At 42.5% G+C, this 19,817-nt stretch overlaps 3 protein-coding genes across 5 annotated transcripts in view; 1 reads left to right on the plus strand and 2 right to left on the minus strand.

Moving 5' to 3' along the window:
* The window catches only part of LOC133553184 (zinc finger protein OZF-like), an 839,429-nt gene that overhangs the window by 184,884 nt on the left and 634,728 nt on the right, over nucleotides 1-19,817 (minus strand). The window lies entirely within an intron of this gene.
* The window catches only part of LOC133543914 (gastrula zinc finger protein XlCGF57.1-like), a 148,755-nt gene that overhangs the window by 81,070 nt on the left and 47,868 nt on the right, over nucleotides 1-19,817 (minus strand). The window lies entirely within an intron of this gene.
* Nucleotides 29-16,553, plus strand: LOC133551590 (uncharacterized). Of its 2 annotated transcripts, XR_009806529.1 has the most exons (3): nucleotides 29-662; nucleotides 11,727-14,562; nucleotides 14,637-16,553. XR_009806529.1 is itself a non-coding variant. In XM_061898550.1 (2 exons), exons 1-2 carry the CDS (start codon nucleotides 218-220, stop codon nucleotides 8,823-8,825), a joined length of 516 nt encoding a protein of 171 aa, XP_061754534.1. In that variant the 5' UTR covers nucleotides 29-217; the 3' UTR covers nucleotides 8,826-9,224. The 2 variants fall into 2 exon arrangements, 1 of the variants encoding a protein (XP_061754534.1); XM_061898550.1 differs by lacking the exons at nucleotides 11,727-14,562; nucleotides 14,637-16,553 and adding an exon at nucleotides 8,755-9,224.

Raw genomic sequence — 19,817 nt, forward strand, 5'->3', positions numbered from 1 at the left:
CGTCTATCCCGCACATGCGCAGATGCGATTGTGATTCTGAATAGGCTTTGGTGGCGACAAAAATGGCGAACTCAGCCGCTGTGGCTACCTGGAGAAGTTTTAAATGTACGACCTAACAGCTTTCTAGATTATCTAAGATGCGTCATTTCTGAAATCCATGAAACCGAAGTTGAGTTTGGAGTTTTACCTGAAGTGAAGATTGAAGACGTGATAGAAGATGGACGACTACTGCTATGCTAAGATGGCGACGTCATGTAAAAAAGAAACTGAAAGAGAATCAGCGCCACCAACTTCCAGCAAATCACCAACGGAGAAAGCGACGAAAAGTGCAGATAAAAAACAGCGTCTTGAAGTTTCCAACAACGCGATTCTGGAGGCTATCATCAACCCTGAAAAGACCGTCGCTGAGATAATAGCCGATCTTGTTGAGCAAGTCAAACAAAGAAACGCCATGATTGTCAGCTTGAAGAAGGCAGTGGAGTTCACATCAGCGGAGATGAAAGAATGCAAAAGTCAAATGAAGAAAGTGGAAGAGCAGAACAAGCGCTTGTGTAAAGAAAATGATGATTTGAAAGAAGAGATGTTGTGGAAGAGTAAGAGATGTGCAGTGTGTGAAGAGAAGACTGGACCACATGTCTACATCAACCTGCAGAGGACTGCAGGTAATAAACAACAACAATCATTTCATTACTCAGTGGGTGGGTGTAAGGAACAGTGTAATTTGGCCTGTCGCCACCATCACGTCTCCATCTCACCACAACCTGGGGGGCGGGGGGGGGGGGGGGGGGGGCAATAGACTACAGACTGTGGTGAACTAGGCCTGCTTCATCATGTGAAGAAGCCTACCACGTTTGGTGGGTTTTCCGCTCCGTATGCTGAGTGGCAATATACGATATCCATCCATCCAGCCATCCATTTTCTACCGCTTATTCCCTTTCGGGGTCGCGGGGGGCGCTGGCGCCTATCTCAGCTACAATCGGGCGGAAGGCGGGGTGTACACCCTGGACAAGTCGCTACCTCATCGCAGGGCCAACACAGATAGACAGACAACACTCACACTCACATTCACACACTAGGGACCATTTAGTGTTGCCAATCAACCTATCCCCAGGTGCATGTCTTTGGAGGTGGGAGGGGCCTATCCCCAGGTGCATGTCTTTGGAAGTGGGAGGAAGCCGGAGTACCCGGAGGGAACCCACGCATTCACGGGGAGAACATGCAAACTCCACACTGAAAGATCCCGAGCCTGGATTTGAACCCAGGACTGCAGAACCTTCGTATTGCGAGGCAGACGCACTAACCCCTCTGCCACCGCGAAGCCCTAATATACGATATATATCTCGATATTTTTTCCGAAAAGTAAAAACAATACAAAAAAACAGCCCTAGTTACCTGAGCTATAAGTAAGTCATTATTTTGTCTTAGTAAGTCAATATTTACTAAGTCAATATTTACTGAGTCAAAATAATGACTCAGTCAAATTAATGACTTATTGTAAATAAGCATTTGCAATAGGCGTTTGACAAAGAGTTAAACGTGGGGCTACATGCTGACAAATGCCCAACTCATCATGCTTAATTTACCGGGCTAAAATATAACGAAAAAATATATTTGCAAACATTTTTTTTAAAGGGGAACATTATCACAATTTCAAAAGGGTTAAAAACAATAAAAATCAGTTTCCAGTGGCTTGTTGTATTTTTTGCAGTTTTTATCAAAATTTTACCGGGCCCGGAATATCCCTAAATAAAGCTTTAAAGTGCCTTATTTTCGCTATCTTCGAAACCACTATCCATTTCCCTGTGACGTCACACAGTGCTGCCAATACAAACAACATGGCGGTTACCACAGCAAGATATAGCGACATTAGCTCGGATTCAGACTCGGATTTCAGCGGCTTAAGCGATTAAAAAGATTACGCATGTATTGAAACAGATGGTCGGAGTATGGAGGCACATACCGAAAACGAAATTGAAGCTATTGAGCGAATAGCTATTGACGCTATTTGGCCATAGCGTGGGTGTACCTAATGAAGTGGCCCATAGCATGGCTGCCTTATTAGCATCGCCGGTAAAATGTGCGGACCAAACGATCAGGACTTTCGCATCTTGTGACACTGGAGCAACTTAAATCCGTCGGTTGGTAAGTGTTTGTTTCACATTAAATGTGGGTATCTAGTTTCAAATGTACATACAGCTAGCGTAAATAGCATGTTAGCATCCATTAGCGTAGCATGTTAGCATCGATTAGCTGGCAGTCATGCCGTGACCAAATATGTCTGATTAGCACATAAGTCAACATAAACAAAACTCACCTTTGTGATTTCGTTGACTTAATCGTTGCAAATGCATCTGCAGGTTATCCATACATCTCTGTGCCATGTCTGCCTTAGCATCGCCGGTAAAATGCGAAGACACTCTGGTACTTTCAATGGGGGTCTGGCGGCAGATTTCTTGCCAGTGGTGCAACTTGAATCCCTCCCTGTTAGTGTTGTTACACCCTCCGACAACACACCGACGAGGCATGATGTCTCCAAGGTTCCAAAAAATAGTCGAAAAAACGGAAAATAACAGAGCTGAGACCCGGTGTTTGTAATGTGAAGATGAATATGGCGGGTGTGTTACCTCGGTGACGTCACGTTCTGACGTCGTCGCTAAAAGACCGATAAACAGAAAGGCGTTTAATTTGCCAAAATTAGAGTTCGGAAATCGGTTAAAAAATACATGGTCTTTTTTCTGCAACATCAAGGTATATATCCCCTTTAAGACTTTAGTTTAGGCCCTGCGATGAGGTGGCGACTTGTCCAGGGTGTACCCCGCCTTCCGCCCGATTGTAGCTGAGATAGGCGCCAGCGCCCCCCGCAACCCCGAAAGGGAATAAGCGGTAGAAAATGGATGGATGGATGGACTTTAGTTTAGGCGGTGGCGGCCGCCTTAACAACAATGCGCACAAAAGTCCAATAACAAAACACCACTCGCCTCTCCAGGTTTCACTGTCGTTGCCAACATGAGCGTTAAAGTCCCCCAGCAGAACAAGGGAATCACCCGAGGGAGCCCTCTCCAGTACTCCCTCGAGTTTACCCAAAAAGGTTGGGTACTCTGAACTGTTGTCTGGTGCGTAAGCACAAACAACAGTCAGGACCCGTCCCCCCACCCGAAGGCGGAGGGAGGCTATCCTTTCGTCCACTGGGTTGAACTCCAGGGGGCAACGAGAATTGCCACCCCAGCCCTTCTCCTTCTCACTGCCTGCCACGCCAGAGTGGAAAAGAGTCCAGCCCCTTTCAAGAGAACTGGTTCCAGAGCCCTTGCTGTGCGTCGAAGTGAGTCCGACTACATCCAGCCGGAATTTCTCTACTTCGCGCACTAGCTCAGGCTCCTTCCCCCCCAGTGAGGTGACGTTCCACGTCCCAAGAGCTAGCTTATGTAGCCGAGGATCGGACTGCCAAGAACCCTGCCTTCGGCTGCCATCCAGCTTACATCGCACCCGACCTCTATGGCCCCTGCTATGGGTGGTGAGCCCGTTGGAGGGGTGACCCACGTTGCCTCTTCGGGCTGTGCCCGGCCCGGGCCCCATGGGATCAGGCCCCACCTATCGTGCCCCACCTCCGGGCCTGGCTCCAGAGGGGGGCCCCGGTGACCCGCGTCCCGGTGAGGGAAATCTGGGTCCTTTGTTGTTACTTTTCATAGAGATCTTCGAGCTGCTCTTTATCTGGTCCTTCATCTAGGACTAGTTTGCCTTGGGAGACCCTACCAGGGGGCTCTAATCCCCCGGACAACATAGCTCCTAGGATCATTGGGACACGCAAACTCCTCTACCACCATAAGGTGGCAGCTTAGAGAGGAGTAGTAGTCTTTTGCAAATCTTGGTTGACAGAAATGTTGAAATGTACTATTTATTCTACACATTTTTACAACATTGTAAAACAGAGGCTTCTCAGAAGGTGAAAAAAACCTGTCTTAGAATGGCCAAAGGTATAGATGTGTGTGTCCAAGTTAAAGGAAACGGCAGGCTATCTACTTCTAATTCATTTATTACATTCTTTGCAAGCTGGGTAACATTTGCTGTGGTCTGGAACAACATGGCACACAAACAACTATCAGAAATGCAGCCAATATTACATAAAGACATACAGATAACAGTGTTTCCCCCAGAATATTTGTTAGTTAAGACTGTGGTGAAGTAGGCCGGCTTCGTCGTGTGAAGAAGCCAACAATTTTTGGTTGTGTTTTCCGCTCCATGTGCTGACTGGCAATATACAATATATATCTCTATATTTTTTTCCGTAAAGTAAAAACGAAACAGTCCTAGTTACCTGAACTATTAAAGGCCTACTGAAATGAGATGTTCTTATTTAAACAGGGATAGCAGGTCCATTCTTTGTGTCATACTTGATCATTTTGCGATATTGCCATATTTTTGCTGAAAGGATTTAGTAGAGAACATCCACGATAAATTTCGCAACTTTTGGTCGCTAATAAAAAAGCCTTGCCTGTACCGGAAGTAGCAGACGATGTGCGCGTGACGTCACGGGTTGTAGAGCTCCACACATCCTCACATTGTCTACTATCATTGCCACCAGCAGCTAGAGCGATTCGGACCGAGAAAGCGACAATTTCCCCACTAATTTGAGTGAGAATGAAAGATTCGTGGATGAGGATAGTGAGAGTGAAGGACTATAATAATAATAATAATAATAATAATGGATTAGATTTATATCGCGCTTTTCTATTGTTATATACCAAAGCGCTCACAGAGAAGTGGGAACCCATCATTCATTCACACCTGGTGGTGGTAAGCTACATCTGTAGCCACAGCTGCCCTGGGGTAGACTGACGGAAGCGTGGCTGCCAGTTAGCGCCTACGGCCCCTCCGACCACCACCAATCATTCATTCATCATTCATTCACCAGTGTGAGCGGCACCGGGGTCAAAGGGTGAAGTGTCCTGCCCAAGGACACAACGGGAGCGACTTTGATGTCAATAGGTGGGAAGCGAACCTGCAACCCTTAGGTTTCTGGCACGGCCGCTCTACCCACTACGCCATGCCGCCCCAAAGAAAAAAAAAGACAAGGGCAGTGGGAGCGATTCAGATGTTATTATTCACATTTACTAGGATAATTCTGGAAATCCCTTATATGCTTATTGTGTTACTAGTGTTTTAGTGAGATTAAATAGTCATACCTGAAAGTCGGAGGGGTGTGGTGACCGCCAGTGTCTCTGAGGGAAGCCATGGAGGAGCCCAAAAAATCGCAGCTGCCTTTTTGACAGCTGCAGGAGGAACGACACAAGCTCCGCTCATGTTTACGGTGAGAGCCGACTTATTACCACAATTTTCTCACCGAAACCTGCCGGTGGACATGTGGTAGAGAAACATGTTCGCTTGACTGCTCTGTTCCATAGTAAAGCGTCACAACAAACAAAGAAACACCGGCTGTGTTTGTGTTGCTACAGCTAGCTGCAATACACCGCTTCCCACCTACGTCTTTCTTCTTTGAGGTCTCCATTATTAATTGAACACATTGCAAAAGAATCAGCAACACAGACGTCCAGAATACTGTGTAATTATGCGATAAAAACAGACTATTTTAAGCCGTGTTCGGTGCTGGGAGAACATGTCCGCTACCACCGGTGACGTCACGCGCAGGCGTCATCATTCCGCGACGTTTTCAACAGGATACCTCGCGGGAAATTTAAAATTGCAATTTAGTAAACTAAAGCGGCCGTATTGGCATGTGTTGCAATGTTAATATTTCATCATTGATACATAAACTATCAGACTGCGTGGTCGCTAGTAGTGGCTTTCAGTAGGCCTTTAAGTATGTCCTTATTTTGAATTAGTAAATATTGACTTACTAAGAAAAAATAATGACTAAGTCAAATTAATGACTGACTGTAAATAAGCGTTTGCAATAAGCGTTTGAAAAAAAGAGTTAAAAGTGGGGCCACATGCTCAACTTATCATGCTTAATTTATTACAGCATGTTGGAAGCCTGTCGTGGATTTTTATGATGTGATTGTTATATTTTAATCAATATGTGATTGCAGGGACCCTGCCATTCAAAACTAGGCTGCTACATTACTAATGATTAATGTAACTATTGCTGAAAAGGGAGTCAAAAGGAGAGACTATTCATCCCGGAACACCATGGAGTTCATGTAGGCTTTATGTTGCACGTACATTATTATATCAACTATCAGCGACAGAAACTCTTCATTTACATAATGTCCTTTTTTTGTTGCTTCAGCATAGAAAAATACTAATAAGGCAACAAGGGAAGTATCCTACACTTCCTTTTTGTAAAGTAAATGTGAACAGCCGATATGGGCATCTACATCAACTCTATGATTTGCCTGAGAAGATGGACAGGACAAAAAAAACTTTTTTTTATTTTTTATTTTTTTAAGATTTTAGTTTAGGCAGTGGCTCCTTGTTGTTTAGGCGGCCGCCTTACCAACAAAGCGCTGCGGGAAACTGAGATAATGTGTCATGAGACATGCAAATATAAATGAAATACACAGAGGACCTAAGTAAAGGAAGGTAGATAAGCTCAAATATACCTCCAGACGGGGAATAATGATGCAATATGTCCATACAGCTGGCCTAAATAGCATGTTAGCATCAATTAGCTTGCAGTCGTGCGCTGACTAAATGCACTCCGACAAATCAATAATGTCAACAAAGCTCATGTATTCACACACAGTATAAGATGTTTGGGAGACAAAGGAGTGACATAAAACACGTCTTTCCGTGGCAACGTCGGAGAAAGTTGTACGTGTGTTTACAAGTTGAAGGACCGCCATAATTAGTAGGACAAAAACGGCTCTCGTCGGTGAAGCATTTTTAGTATAAAAGTGGGATTTCTAACAATTTAGTGTCATGTTTGTCCTCCTACAGAGAAACCATATTAAAACAAAAAACACATTTGTTCACCCATCTTTTTTCCATTTTCATACAATTTGAAAAAGTTCCAGGGCGCCGTTTAAGAGCCACATGCGGGTCGCGACCTCCGTTCTAGGGTGTCCACTGCAAATATATGCCTTTGTCAACACGGTTCAATTTTTTTAAAGGGGAACATTATCAGCAGACCTATGCAAGCGTCAATATATACCTTGATGCTGCAGAAAAAAGACCATCTATTTTTTTAACCGATTTCCGAACTCTAAATGGGTGAATTTTGGCGAATTAAACGCCTTTCTGTTTATCGCGCTGGAGGCGATGACGTCAGAATGTGACGTCACCGAGGTAACACACCCGCCATTTTCATTTTCAACACATTACAAACACCGGGTCTCAGCTCTGTTATTTTCCTTTTTTTGACTATTTTTTGGAACCTTGGAGACATCATGCCTCGACGGTGTGTTGTCGGAGGGTGTAACAACACTAACAGGGAGGGATTCAAGTTGCACCACTGGCCCGAAGATCCGAAAGTGTCTGCCGCCAGACCCCCATTGAATGTGCCAGAGTGTCTCCACATTTTACCAGCGATGCTAAGGCAGACATGGCACAGAGATGTATGGATAACCTGCAGATGCATTTGCAACGATAGTCAACGAAATCACAAAGGTGAGTTTTGTTGATGTTGACTGCCAGCTAATTGATGCTAACATGCTACGCTAATCGATGCTAACATGCTATTTACCGGCGGTGCTAAAGCAGACATGGCACAGAGATGTATGGATAACCTGTAGATGCATTTGCAACTATATTACGTTTATTTCCACCCACATTTAATGCGAAAAAAACACTTACCAATCGACGGATTTAAGTTGCTCCCGTGTCAAAAGATGCAAAAGTCCTGATCGTTTGGTCCGCACATTTTACCGGCGATGCTAACGCAGCTATTCGGCCATGCTATGGCTATGAATAGCGTCAATAGCTATTCGCTCAATAGCTTCAGTTTCTTCTTCAATATTTTCATACTCCAACCATGTGTTTCAATACATGCATAATCTGTTGAATCGCTTAAGTCGCTGAAATCCGAGTTTGAATCCGAGCTAATGTCGCTATATCTTGCTGTGGTATTCCCATTGTTTGTTTGCATTGGCAGCACTGTGTGACGTCACAGGGAAATGGCCAGTGTCTTCGCAGAGAGCCGAAAATAAGGCACTTTAAAGCTTTATTTAGGGATATTCCGAGACCGGTAAAATTTTGAAAAAAACTTCAAAAAATACAACAAGCCACTGGGAACTGATTTTTATCGTTTTTAACCCTTTTGAAATTGTGATAATGTTCCCCTTTAACGTCTGTGGAGACATTTTAAGGAGGACAGGAGGTCCGTCGATCACTTTTGTTGACCTAAACTCTTTGACGGCCGTGTGAAGGGAGGGGGGGGGGTGGCCCGTGGCCCTGCAGCAGAACAGGGTGTGCCAGGACTGGCCTCGAAGTCAGCGACAGGTGCGTAGAAGGCCCACCTGGGCCTTGTTATCGAATCGCCTGTCGCTCTGTATAAGCGGCAACCGGAAGGAGAAACCATGTTGCATTTGGAGGTGCTGCTGAGAGACAGACGCGGAAAAGACACTTGGCTGAAAAGCAAAAGACCTTGCACGATTAGAATGAAATAAAACAGTTTTATACCAAGAATCCCCGGCTCTCCTGGCAGTGTGTGGTGGTCTGAAGAACCCACTAGAGGGCGACCTCTACAGGCCATAAACACACCAAAAAAACATTAGCAATACATTTACTGTCAAGCAAAACCGGTCATTTTCTGCTCTCTCTCTCTTTCTCTATCTCTCTCTTTCCCTCTCACACCAACAGACAACTCAGCGGCTGATGCGTTTACTGCCACACAAAAAGTCGGAAACTCCACCAGCAGATATAAACTGTAACCGCCAGTTCCATTTAACGCAGTTCACACACGGCCAATCAGTGTCATTAACAGCGTGTTGCGCGTGCTATTTAGCAAACTGTCTTATATCGATTATTATGTTGAAACAAACACATTTTTTGTGCTTTTATCAAAAATGTTAATGTATTGTTAATGTATGGATATCAATCATGAATTGTTAGTAGATTACATAAATGGCAAAAAGAAATGTGATGATATATTTGACGCACAAAAAGCGACATGATCGTACAGTTTATCCCATTTTTTTTTGCCACTCTTTGTGCAAAAGGTCAATGTTTTAAGTAAAACTAAAATTGATCTCTAAAAGTTGTAAATGTCTCAAATTATTCGTACACGACTGTTTTGTTGCTTTCTTTGTCAAAGGGCTGCATCACTTGTGTTACAAAATAATCTGGCTGTCGTTTGATTATTATAAAAAGACATTTAACTTACACTAGAAGTAGGTCAAATGATCAATTCTACAATACATTATTACATATAAACTAGTCTCAACAAAACAGGGTCATCGATTTCGGTTAAAACATTTTTGTTGTTGTTAAAACCAACACTTGTAATTATATTTTTAGAAGAAATTGTTTTTATTAGAATGTTACTAATTTATTTGGCTTTTATTTGTGTTGTTACAAATTGCTTTTCTATTTATATTGTGTATTTCATGCCCTCGTGACCTTTGCCTTTTCAGTTTTGTTTAATTAATAATCCGTTGAGGCCCAAGCTGTTTGTTTACATGCTTTTTTTATTTCTCTTTGCTATTAGGGCTTATTGGACCCTAATTAGAATAAAGAATCAAATTTTGATATGATGTACTTAGTCCATAAGTACACAAACGTGTACTTCTCGTTTAGTGACATGCTGATTATTATTTTTACACTTTTTTTCCCAACCACCAGATGGCAGTATAAGTGTCCACATAAGTGGCCATAAGACCCCAATTCAGTAGTGTACACAATTTTGGAAATAAGAGCTAAAAGGTGCTTTAGAAGTTGAATTCCAGATACATTTTCAACATAAATGAATCCATCTGTTCATTATAACCGTATCATGTCATACCACCACCAAAGGAAATTTTTTAGAAAAGTAAAAACATAAGAACTAGAAGGTTTGCAACGAACAATTTGCAGTCATGTTATTATGACATTTAGCTATCTAGATCGCTATTATTAGCTAACCCACGAAGCTAGCGCACATGCTACATGCGGCCGTTGTTACGTCATTACCTGGCGTAAGCTGCGAGTGAGCGGAACATAATGCTTTAAAATACTTTGGAAATAAGCATTCACATAAAGGTTATCAACAGATCTATTTAGGGACCCTCAAAGTTTTTCCAGGACCCACTCAAATCATTATTAGCTATTATTAGCTAACCCACGAAGCAAGCGCACATGCTACATGCGGCCGTTGTTACGTCATTACCTGGCGTAAGCTGCGAGTGAGCGGAACATAATGCTTTAAAATACTTTGGAAATAAGCATTCACGTAAAGGTTATCAACAGATCTATTTAGGGACCCTCAAAGTTTTTCCAGGACCCACTCAAATCACCACCTGTGGGGTCAGGGGACTCACAGCATCACCGGTCATTGTGTTATGTGCATAAGTACCATTTTGATGCATGTAATATGATGTTTGTCATAAATATAACCTGAGGGAAATATGAAACTTAAAACATTCGTATGCACGAACAACACTGAAAAACATTGGTGCTGTCATATGTGTGATTAAATTAAAAAGGGCTTAAGCAACGTACAATTAGATCTAATTTAGGAAATAGTTGAAATTTTAAGATAAGTTTTTTATTTATGAGAATGTATTCATTATTAATATATATGTGTCAGAATAATTGTATCTAAGTTATCAGAAAACTTTGTGTTGCTATGAGTTCCCGGCGACAGGACAAAAAGCTCTCTTTGATCTTACCAATCAAAAAGGCTTGTAAAACTCCACCGTGTAGGATGGGGAGCGACATGAAGGTGTCGGTTTCATTGACGTATTGTAATCCACAGGAAGATTTTGTCTTGACCCGAGATCTACAAAGCGGAGAGGAAGCAGGACCTTACCCCCCTCCAGGCACCTCTTCTTTAAACTGTTTAGTAACCAAAGGCGACGGCTGTTTACGACCCCCCCTCCTTTAGAAACAGCTGTTGCCATGTAATCAGGGAAAGTCCAAATAAAAGAGGAGGCGTACAATCTGTCGTCAGAGCGTGGTGGGAGACTGTACAAAGAGTACAGCCCAGACGTTTCTCCTCAATTGAGCTAAATTGAATTTTGTCTCTGTTTATTTCCTTGTCTGTTTAATAGATGTCATCAGTATTTGAACCTGACAGTATGTATGTTAAAGATTGAATGAAGGAAGTGATAGTTGATAGTAATAGTTGTAAAATGGAGAAGGGATAGGATTAGATAAAATCCGCTTCTTCCTACTACTCCGTTTCGGACATTTTGAACTTTGTGTGACACTGTAAATAAGTGTTGTATTATTGCTTGGATTTGAATTAAGTCATGGACGGCTCATTAAATATGCGCGGTAGTCCAACGGTGTCTGTTCTCATTGGGTACTCGGCGCCATTTAGCCTTTCTCGAAGAAAATCACTCCATTATTGTGTTATTTTCAGGTGTGCGAACCTTTCAAATCGCGAAAAGGATGAACATTTCTTCAGAGTTCCTTCAGCGGAAATCAAGAATGGTGGCACACACTCCAGTACAAGGGAGCAGAATCGAAGAACACACAAGTTTGCAGTGACCACTTTGTTAAAAGTTTTGGTTCCATGTTTGAAATAGATACAAACAAACACAGTGCGTAGAAAAATAGTGTGTAGCAAATTAAAAAAAAAACATCCCATGGATTATTTTAGCTCTAAAGTGTGTTTGTGTTGTGTCTCGCAGATGTCCAGCAGCCGATTGGTCATCCAGAAGAACTTTCTTCCCGGTCGCTGGGGGGGAGCTCCACTTTAAAGCCGGGAGCGTCACAGCCCCCCCACGTTAAAGAGGAAGAAGATGAACTTTGGATCTCACAAAAGGGAGAGTGTCATCTAGGACTGGAGGAGGCGGATCTCACCAAGTTGCCACTGACAGTCGTCACTGTGAAGACTGAAGATGACGAAGAGAAACCACAAGCAGACAACCTTTTAGCGCCGCTCTCACATAGTGAGGCTGAAGATGAGGTTGAAGAAACTTTGAGCAGCGACACAGACTGTGAAGTTGATGTGAGGATGGACAGCAAACACCGCAAAGATAAGACAGAAAAAAGTTGGAGCTGTTCATTTTGTGCCAAAATCTTTACTAAAAAAAGCAATTTAACTTACCACGTGAGAACACACTTGGGTGAGAAACCATTTAGTTGTTCAATTTGTGGTAAAAGCTATGCTCAAAGGAGCATTTTGTCTGACCACATGAGAGCGCACACTGGAGAAAAACCGTTCTGCTGCTCCGTTTGCGACAAGAGCTTTTCACAGAAGAGGTATTTGACCGAACACATGAGAGCACACACAGAAGAAAACCCAATTAAGTGTTCAGTTTGTGGCAAAAGCTTCACTAAAAATAGCAATTTGACCCAACACATGAGAACGCACACGGGGGAAAAACCATTTAACTGCTCAGATTGTGGCAAAAGCTTTTTTTCCAGAGCTGGTTGGACCCGACACATAATGAAACACACTGGAGAAAAACAATTTAGTTGTTCAGTCTGCAATAAAAGATTCCTGTATAATGCAGACATGGTACGACACATAAGAACTCACACTGGAGAGAAACCATTCAAATGTTCAATATGCGGTAAATGTTACACTCAAAGTGGAACTTTGTCTCATCACATGAGAACACACTCGGGAGAAAAGACAGGGAGTTGCTAAATTTGTGGTAACTGATTTACCCATAATTCAATTATGGTAGCACAAGTAACCTTTTAGTAGCGAAAACTTCAAAGACTTCTTAAAGGCCTACTGAAATGAGATTTTCTTATTCAAATGGGGATAGCAGGTCCATTTTATGTGTCATACTTGATCATTTCACGATATTGCCATATTTTTGTTGAAAGAATTTAGTAGAGAATATCCACGATAAAGTTCGCAACTTTTGGTGCTGATAAAAAAGCCTTGCCTGTACCGGAAGTAGCAGATGATATGCATGTGACATCACGGGTTGTGGAGCTCCTCACATCTGAATATTGTTTACAATCATGGCCACCAGCAGTGAGAGCGATTCGGACCGAGAAAGCGACGATTTCCCCATTAATTTGAGCGAGGATGAAAGATTCATGGATGAGGAAAGTGAGAGTGAAGGATTCGGGAAAAAAAAGACTATACAGTGGGAGCGACGCAGATGTTATTAGACAAATTTACTGGGATAATTCTGTAAAATCCCTTATCTGCTTATTGTGTTACTAGTGTTTTAGTGAGATTATATGGTCGTACCTGTACAACCTGAAAGTCGGCCTCGCACCTTTCTTCAGCACCAGTCGACGGGTATTGGCGATGCCCATCTCTGCCCTTCGCAAGGGACCCTTTTCGAAACACGATCTTTCGAAATGATCGCTGCATTATACACTGTACTTTGTGTCTGTGGTCCAATCCAACCGTGTTCGCTTGACCGCTCTGTTCCATAGTAAAGCTTCACCATAGTCTTTTGGGAACTGTCACGTTCGGTGCGCATTGCGATGCGCGGAGGTGTCAACTCAAGATGCATGGGACCAGACAAGCAAGTTAGCAGGTAGGAGCTGGATTTAATTTATAAAATGACAAAAGAACACTGACGCAAATACAAAAGAAAGCGCGTGCAACGCACGGGGAGCTAGGCTAACACTAGCCCTGGGTAAAAGTCCAAAAGCTGCGCGTGTCATGCGCCCAAAAGCTAAGGTGGAACTTAGCAAGCCAAAAACAGGACCAGATAAACGAACGTGCATGTTGCATTAAGCCAGTGAAGAACTCAGGCAGAACAAAGGTAGTAGGCAGGTATAAATACAGAAACGGGTGTCAGTGCAGGTGGAACAAATGAAGTCGCTATGGTGACGAATACAAACAAGGAAGTGCTCAAATAATGGGATCGGCAGAGTCCAAAATGTGATCAAAACATACACAAAAGCAAACAACAAACGATCCATGTAGTGGATCGTAACAGGAACGTAAACAATGAAACACCGGCTGTGTTTGTGTTGCTAAAGGCAACACAATACACCGCTTCCCATCTACAGCTTTCTTCTTTGACGTCTCCATTATTCATTGAACATATTGCAAAAGATTCAGCAAAAGATGTCCATAATACTGTGTAATTATGCGATGAAAACTGACTACTTATAGCTGGGAACGGTGCTGGAACAAGATATCCTCTACAAAGCGTCATCATACCGCGACGTTTTAGCATGATACTTCCGCGCGAAATTTAAAATTGCAATTTAGTAAACTAAAGCGGCCGTATTGGCATGTGTTGCAATGTTAATATTTCATCATTGATATATAAACTATCAGAATGCGTGGTCGCTAGTAGTGGCTTTCAGTAGGCCTTTAATTGTGAAGTCTTCAATACATCCATCCATTTCCCACCCATTTTCTACCGCTTATTCCCTGTTGGGGTCGCGGGGGGCGCTGGCGCCTCTCTCAGCTACAATCGGGCTGAAGGCGGGGTAGACCCTGGACAAGTCGCCACCTCATCGCAGGGCCAACACAGATAGACAGACAACATTCACACTCACATTCACATTTAGTGTTGCCAATCAACCTATCCCCAGGTGCATGTCTTTGGAGGTGGGAGGGGCCTATCCCAAGGTGCATGTCTTTGGAGGTGGGAGGGGCCTATCCCCAGGTGCATGTCTTTGGAGGTGGGAGGGGCCTATCCCCAGGTGCATGTCTTTGGAGGTGGGAGGAAGCCGGAGTACCCGGAGGGAACCCACGCATTCACGGGGAGAACATGCAAACTCCACACAGAAAGATCCCGAGCCTGGATTTGAACCCAGGACTGCAGGACCTTCGTATTGTGAGGCAGACGCACTAACCCCTCTGCCACCGTCAAGCCCTTCAATACATCCATCCATCCATTTTCTACTGCTTGTCCCTCTTATGGTAGCAGATCATAGCTGCAAGTCGGGATCTAAGACATACAATTTTAGGGTTCGACACATGCTGAAACACACACAAAAACCCTTCCTTGAATTTGTAGTAAGAGGTTCTCTAAACAGGGAGTCATTTTAGCACTCATGAGATCACAAAGGGGAAGAACCTTTTAAACCTCTCACTGCTGTCTTGGAGCCACTATGGATTGAACTTTCACAGTATCATGTTAGACCCGCTCGACATCCATTGCTTTCGGTCCCCTAGAGGGGGGTGGTTGCCCACTTCTGAGGTCCTCTCCAAGGTTTCTCATAGTCAGCATTGTCACTGGCGTCCCACTGGATGTGAATTCTCCCTGCCCACTGGGTGTGAGTTTTCCTTGCCCTTTTGTGGGTTCTTCCGAGGATGTTGTAGTCGTAATGATTTGTGCAGTCCTTTGAGACATTTGTGATTTGGGGCTATATAAATAAACATTGATTGAGTGATTGAAATGATCCGTTCGTGGCTAAGGTTATTGGTGTAAGAAATGACTGCTCCTACACATGCAGACACACAATGGAAAAATCGAAATTCCCGTCAGATTATTGCACAATGGAAGTGTGACGTCATATTTAAGAAGTCACCCAAAAAGTGGTCCCAGATTATCTCATAAGTGAGTCGTGAGGAGAGAAGCAGCTACACAAATTTGATGGGTTGTTTGTGAGTAATATTACATATTCCAAAACAAAATTAAGTGAGAACCTTTTACACAGATTTTCAATATGCTGGAGAAAACACAACCATAATCATAGTATAGATATATGTAGTTATGTACATGTGCTGGCGAAGAAGTGGTCTTATAAAGCAAAACTAAAATACCGTTTTTCAAAATGGCTCCTGACTTGTCTAATTTAGTACTACTGTGGCTGGGGAGTGAATAATACTGTTGTGGTATTTATATTTATTTTAGATTAGAATAGAATAGACGTTATTGTCATTATATTTGCATATAACGAGATTAAAGACTCCAACTGAAGGTGCGGTTGTGGGAACAAATATGGGGGAAAATAAACAACACAAGAGGGAATAAAGGAAAAACTAACAATTGAAATAAACAGACTATATTAGTTTAGGATAGTTGGGGCGGCATAGCTCGGTCGGTAGAGTGGCAAGGCCAGTAACTTGGGGGTTGCAGGTTCGATTCCCGCTTGTGCCATCCTAGTCACTGCCGTTGTGTCCTTGGGCAAGACACTTTACCCACTCGCTCCCAGTGCCACCCGCACTGGTTTAAATGTAACTTAGATATTGAGTGTCACTATATAAAGTGCTTTGAGTCACTTGAGAAAAGCGCTATATAAATATCATTCACTTCACTTTGGTTTAGCATTTGAAATAAAGCAAAAAAAAAAAAAGAATCTAATCAAATCCAAGAAATAAGCACACATTTTAAGAATAGATCCAAATATCGATGTTATTGATACCAATGGCACCGTAGGTACCAGATCGATACCCGAGTGATGATATCGATATTTTTCACAAATAGTTTAATGGTCATGTTGGATATGCATTTTGTGTGACTCAAAACTTTATGTGGTGAAGGAGAATAAGGGAACACTTTTATTATTTTGTTTATTGTATTATTTTGTATATTGTCCTGCAAATGCTGATTAAAATAAATATTTGATTGCCAAAATTGCCCTGTGTTTTATTGTGATTAGAGCGATGTTCAACATATTATAGCACAGTTGTCAAGGGTCTGAACCAGGGGTGTCAAACTCAAATACAGAGTGGGCCGAAATTTAAAACTGAACGAAGCCGCGGGCAGAGGTTGAACAAATGAATGCTTTAATAGGAACCCAAACAAGTTCTGCTTTGAATATTGAGCAAGCAAGACTTATATAACTTTATAGTGACATGCAAAATCCAGTTTAAAATAATAATAATTAAAAAATATCAATGGCATGTCAAATAAAATAAAAATACAAATTGAATGCCTCTTTTCGGCGGCGGGTTTGAGTTGGGGCGGGGTTTGGTGGTAGCGGGGGTGTATATTGTAGCGTCCCGGAAAGAGTTAGTGATGCAAGGGGTGCTGGGTGTTTGTTCGGTTGTGTTTATGTTGTGTTACAGTGCGGATGTTCTCCCAAAATGTGTTTGTCATTCTTGTTTGCTGTGGGTTCACTGTGTGGCGTATATTTGTAACAGTGTTAAAGTTGTTTATACGGCCACCCTCAGTGTGACCTGTATGGCTGTTGACCAAATATGCCTTGCATACACTTGTGTGTATGAGTTGCATATATTATGTGAGTGGGCCGGCACGTTGTTTGTATGGAGGAAAAGCGGACGTGGCGACATGTAGAGAACGCCAAAGGCAGTGCTTTTACGGCCCGCCCCCAATATTATTGTCCAGGTGGAAATCGGGAGAAATTCGGGAGGGGCACTGAACTTCGGGAATCTCCCGGGAAAATCGGGAGGGTTGACGAGTATGAGTATTGTTTATTTGATATTGCCTCAAGGGCCAAATGAAATTACACGGCGGGCCAAATTTGGCCCACGGGCCAGAGTTTGACACCCATGGTCTGAACTGTCCTTCCACATCATTTAAAGTGGCCCGCCACCTCATTTTTATGTGGCTCAACATTTCATTTTATGTGGCCTGTGAAAGGCTGGAAATTACTATTTTTTAAAAAGTACTTTCTGGCTAGATGTATGTATTCTTTCATTTTTGACAGAAAAACGTTGCTGTTAAAACAATTCTATCTAAATTATCACAAAAACTTTGTGTTACATTGAGCGAGACAACCAAAAGCTGTCTTTGGAACTTACCAAGAATAAGGCTCATAAAAACTCCACTGGGTCGGGGAGAAGCAAGATGAAGGTGTTCCTGTGTCTTTCATGTATTCTAATCAAGCAGAAAGATATTGTCTGATCCAAGGACTACAAAAGTAAAGAGGAAGCAGGTCCAACTTTCATTTTCAAATGTTTTACAAACCTCTTTTTGAACTCGTTTACGACCTTTTCTGTGAAGTGTTTGCGACCTTTTCTTTTGAACTGTTTTGTAATCAAAGGCAAGGCTGTTTACGACCCACTTCCCTCTGGAAGCGGCTGTGGTCAGGTGGTCGGAGAAAGTCAAATAAAGAAGGAGTACAATCTTTCCCCAGAGCGTGCTGAAGAATTGTAAAGAGTACAGTGTCCCGGCGTCTCTCCTCAATCGAGGCCAAATTGAATTCTGTCTCTGTTTGATACTTTGCTTCTTATCTTTTTTTAATAGATGTTATCAGTGTTTGAACCTGACAGTTGAACATGCAATTGTTCTACACTTTAATATCATCTGATGTTCCAAGACAAAAGCTTCAAAAAGAAACACTTGATATCTGCTTGCCATGTTTACTTACAATTTCAAGGCAAGTTATCCATCAATCTGTAATCAATCAATCAATCAATGTTTATTTATATAGCCCCAAATCACAAATGTCTCAAAGGACTGCACAAATCATTACGACTACAACATCCTCGGAAGAACCCACAAAAGGGCAAGGAAAACTCACACCCAGTGGGCAGGGAGAATTCACATCCAGTGGAACGCCAGTGACAATGCTGACTATGAGAAACCTTGGAGAGGACCTCAGATGTGAGCAACCCCCCCCCCCCCCCCCCCACCTCTAGGGTACCGAAAGCAATGGATGTCGAGCGGGTCTAACATGATACTGTGAAAGTTCAATCCATAGTGGCTCCAACACAGCTGCGAGAGTTCAGTTCAAAGCGGATCCAAGACAGCAGCGAGTGTCCCGTCCACAGGAAACCATCCCAAGCGGAGGCGGATCAGCAGCGTAGAGATGTCCCCAACCGATACACAGTAGAGCGGTCCATCCTGGGTCTCGACTCTAGACAGCCAGTACTTCATCCATGGTCATCGGACCGGACCCCCTCCACAGGAAAAGAAGCGGCAGATCAACTGGTCTAAAAAGGAGGTCTATTTAAAGGGTAGAGTATACAGATGAGTTTTAAGGTGAGACTTAAATGTTTCTACTGAGGTAGCATCTCGAACTGTTACCGGGAGGGCATTCCAGAGTACTGGAGCCCGAACGGAAAACGCTCTATAGCCCGCAGACTTTTTTTGGGCTCTAGGAATCACTAATAAGCCTGAGTCTTTTGAACACAGATTTCTTGCCGGGACATATGGTACAATACAATCGGCAAGATAAGATGGAGCTAGACCGTGTGGTATTTTATACGTAAGTAGTAAAACCTTAAAGTCACATCTTAAGTGCACAGGAAGCCAGTGCAGGTGAGCCAGTATAGGTATATATGTATGTATATATGTATATAAAGGTATATACAGTATAGGTATATATGTATGTATATATGTATATAAAGGTATATACAGTATAGGCGTAATATGATCAAACTTTCTTGTTCTTGTCAAAAGTCTAGCAGCCGCATTTTGTACCAACTGTAATCTTTTAATGCTAGACATGGGGAGACCCGAAAATAATACGTTACAGTAATCGAGACGAGGCGTAACAAACGCATGGATAATGATCTCGGCGTCTTTAGTGGACAAAATGGAGTGAATTTTAGCGATATTACGGAGATGAAAGAAGGCCGTTTTAGTAACGCTTTTAATGTGTGACTCAAAGGAGAGAATTGGGTTGACGATAATACCCAGATTTTTTACAGAGTCACCTTGTTTTATTATTTGGTTGTCAAATGTTAAAGTTGTATTATTAAATAGAGGAATTTTCCAATTGTGTGACAAATCTATTATACGTTCTTAATAATAATAATAATACATTTTATTTGGTATAGCGCTTTTATGAATACTCAAAGACGCTTTACAGGATAAAAAAATGTAATATAAAACAGTTCAAAGGAATAATATAAAATACAGGATATATCAGTTTTATATATGTATATATATTCATATATACACAAGGTTACGCTGAGGACATCCATAATT

Source organism: Nerophis ophidion, linkage group LG01, assembly GCF_033978795.1.
Source record: "Nerophis ophidion isolate RoL-2023_Sa linkage group LG01, RoL_Noph_v1.0, whole genome shotgun sequence".
Classification (NCBI taxonomy): domain Eukaryota; kingdom Metazoa; phylum Chordata; class Actinopteri; order Syngnathiformes; family Syngnathidae; genus Nerophis; species Nerophis ophidion.

Bases quoted from the DNA above. Each gene is read 5' to 3' on its own strand.
- LOC133551590 (XM_061898550.1), top strand. From the start codon at position 218: ATGGACGACTACTGCTATGCTAAGATGGCGACGTCATGTAAAAAAGAA. The intron at 663-8,754 runs GTAATAAACAAC...TCACACCAACAG, and splicing joins CAACCTGCAGAGGACTGCAG to ACAACTCAGCGGCTGATGCG.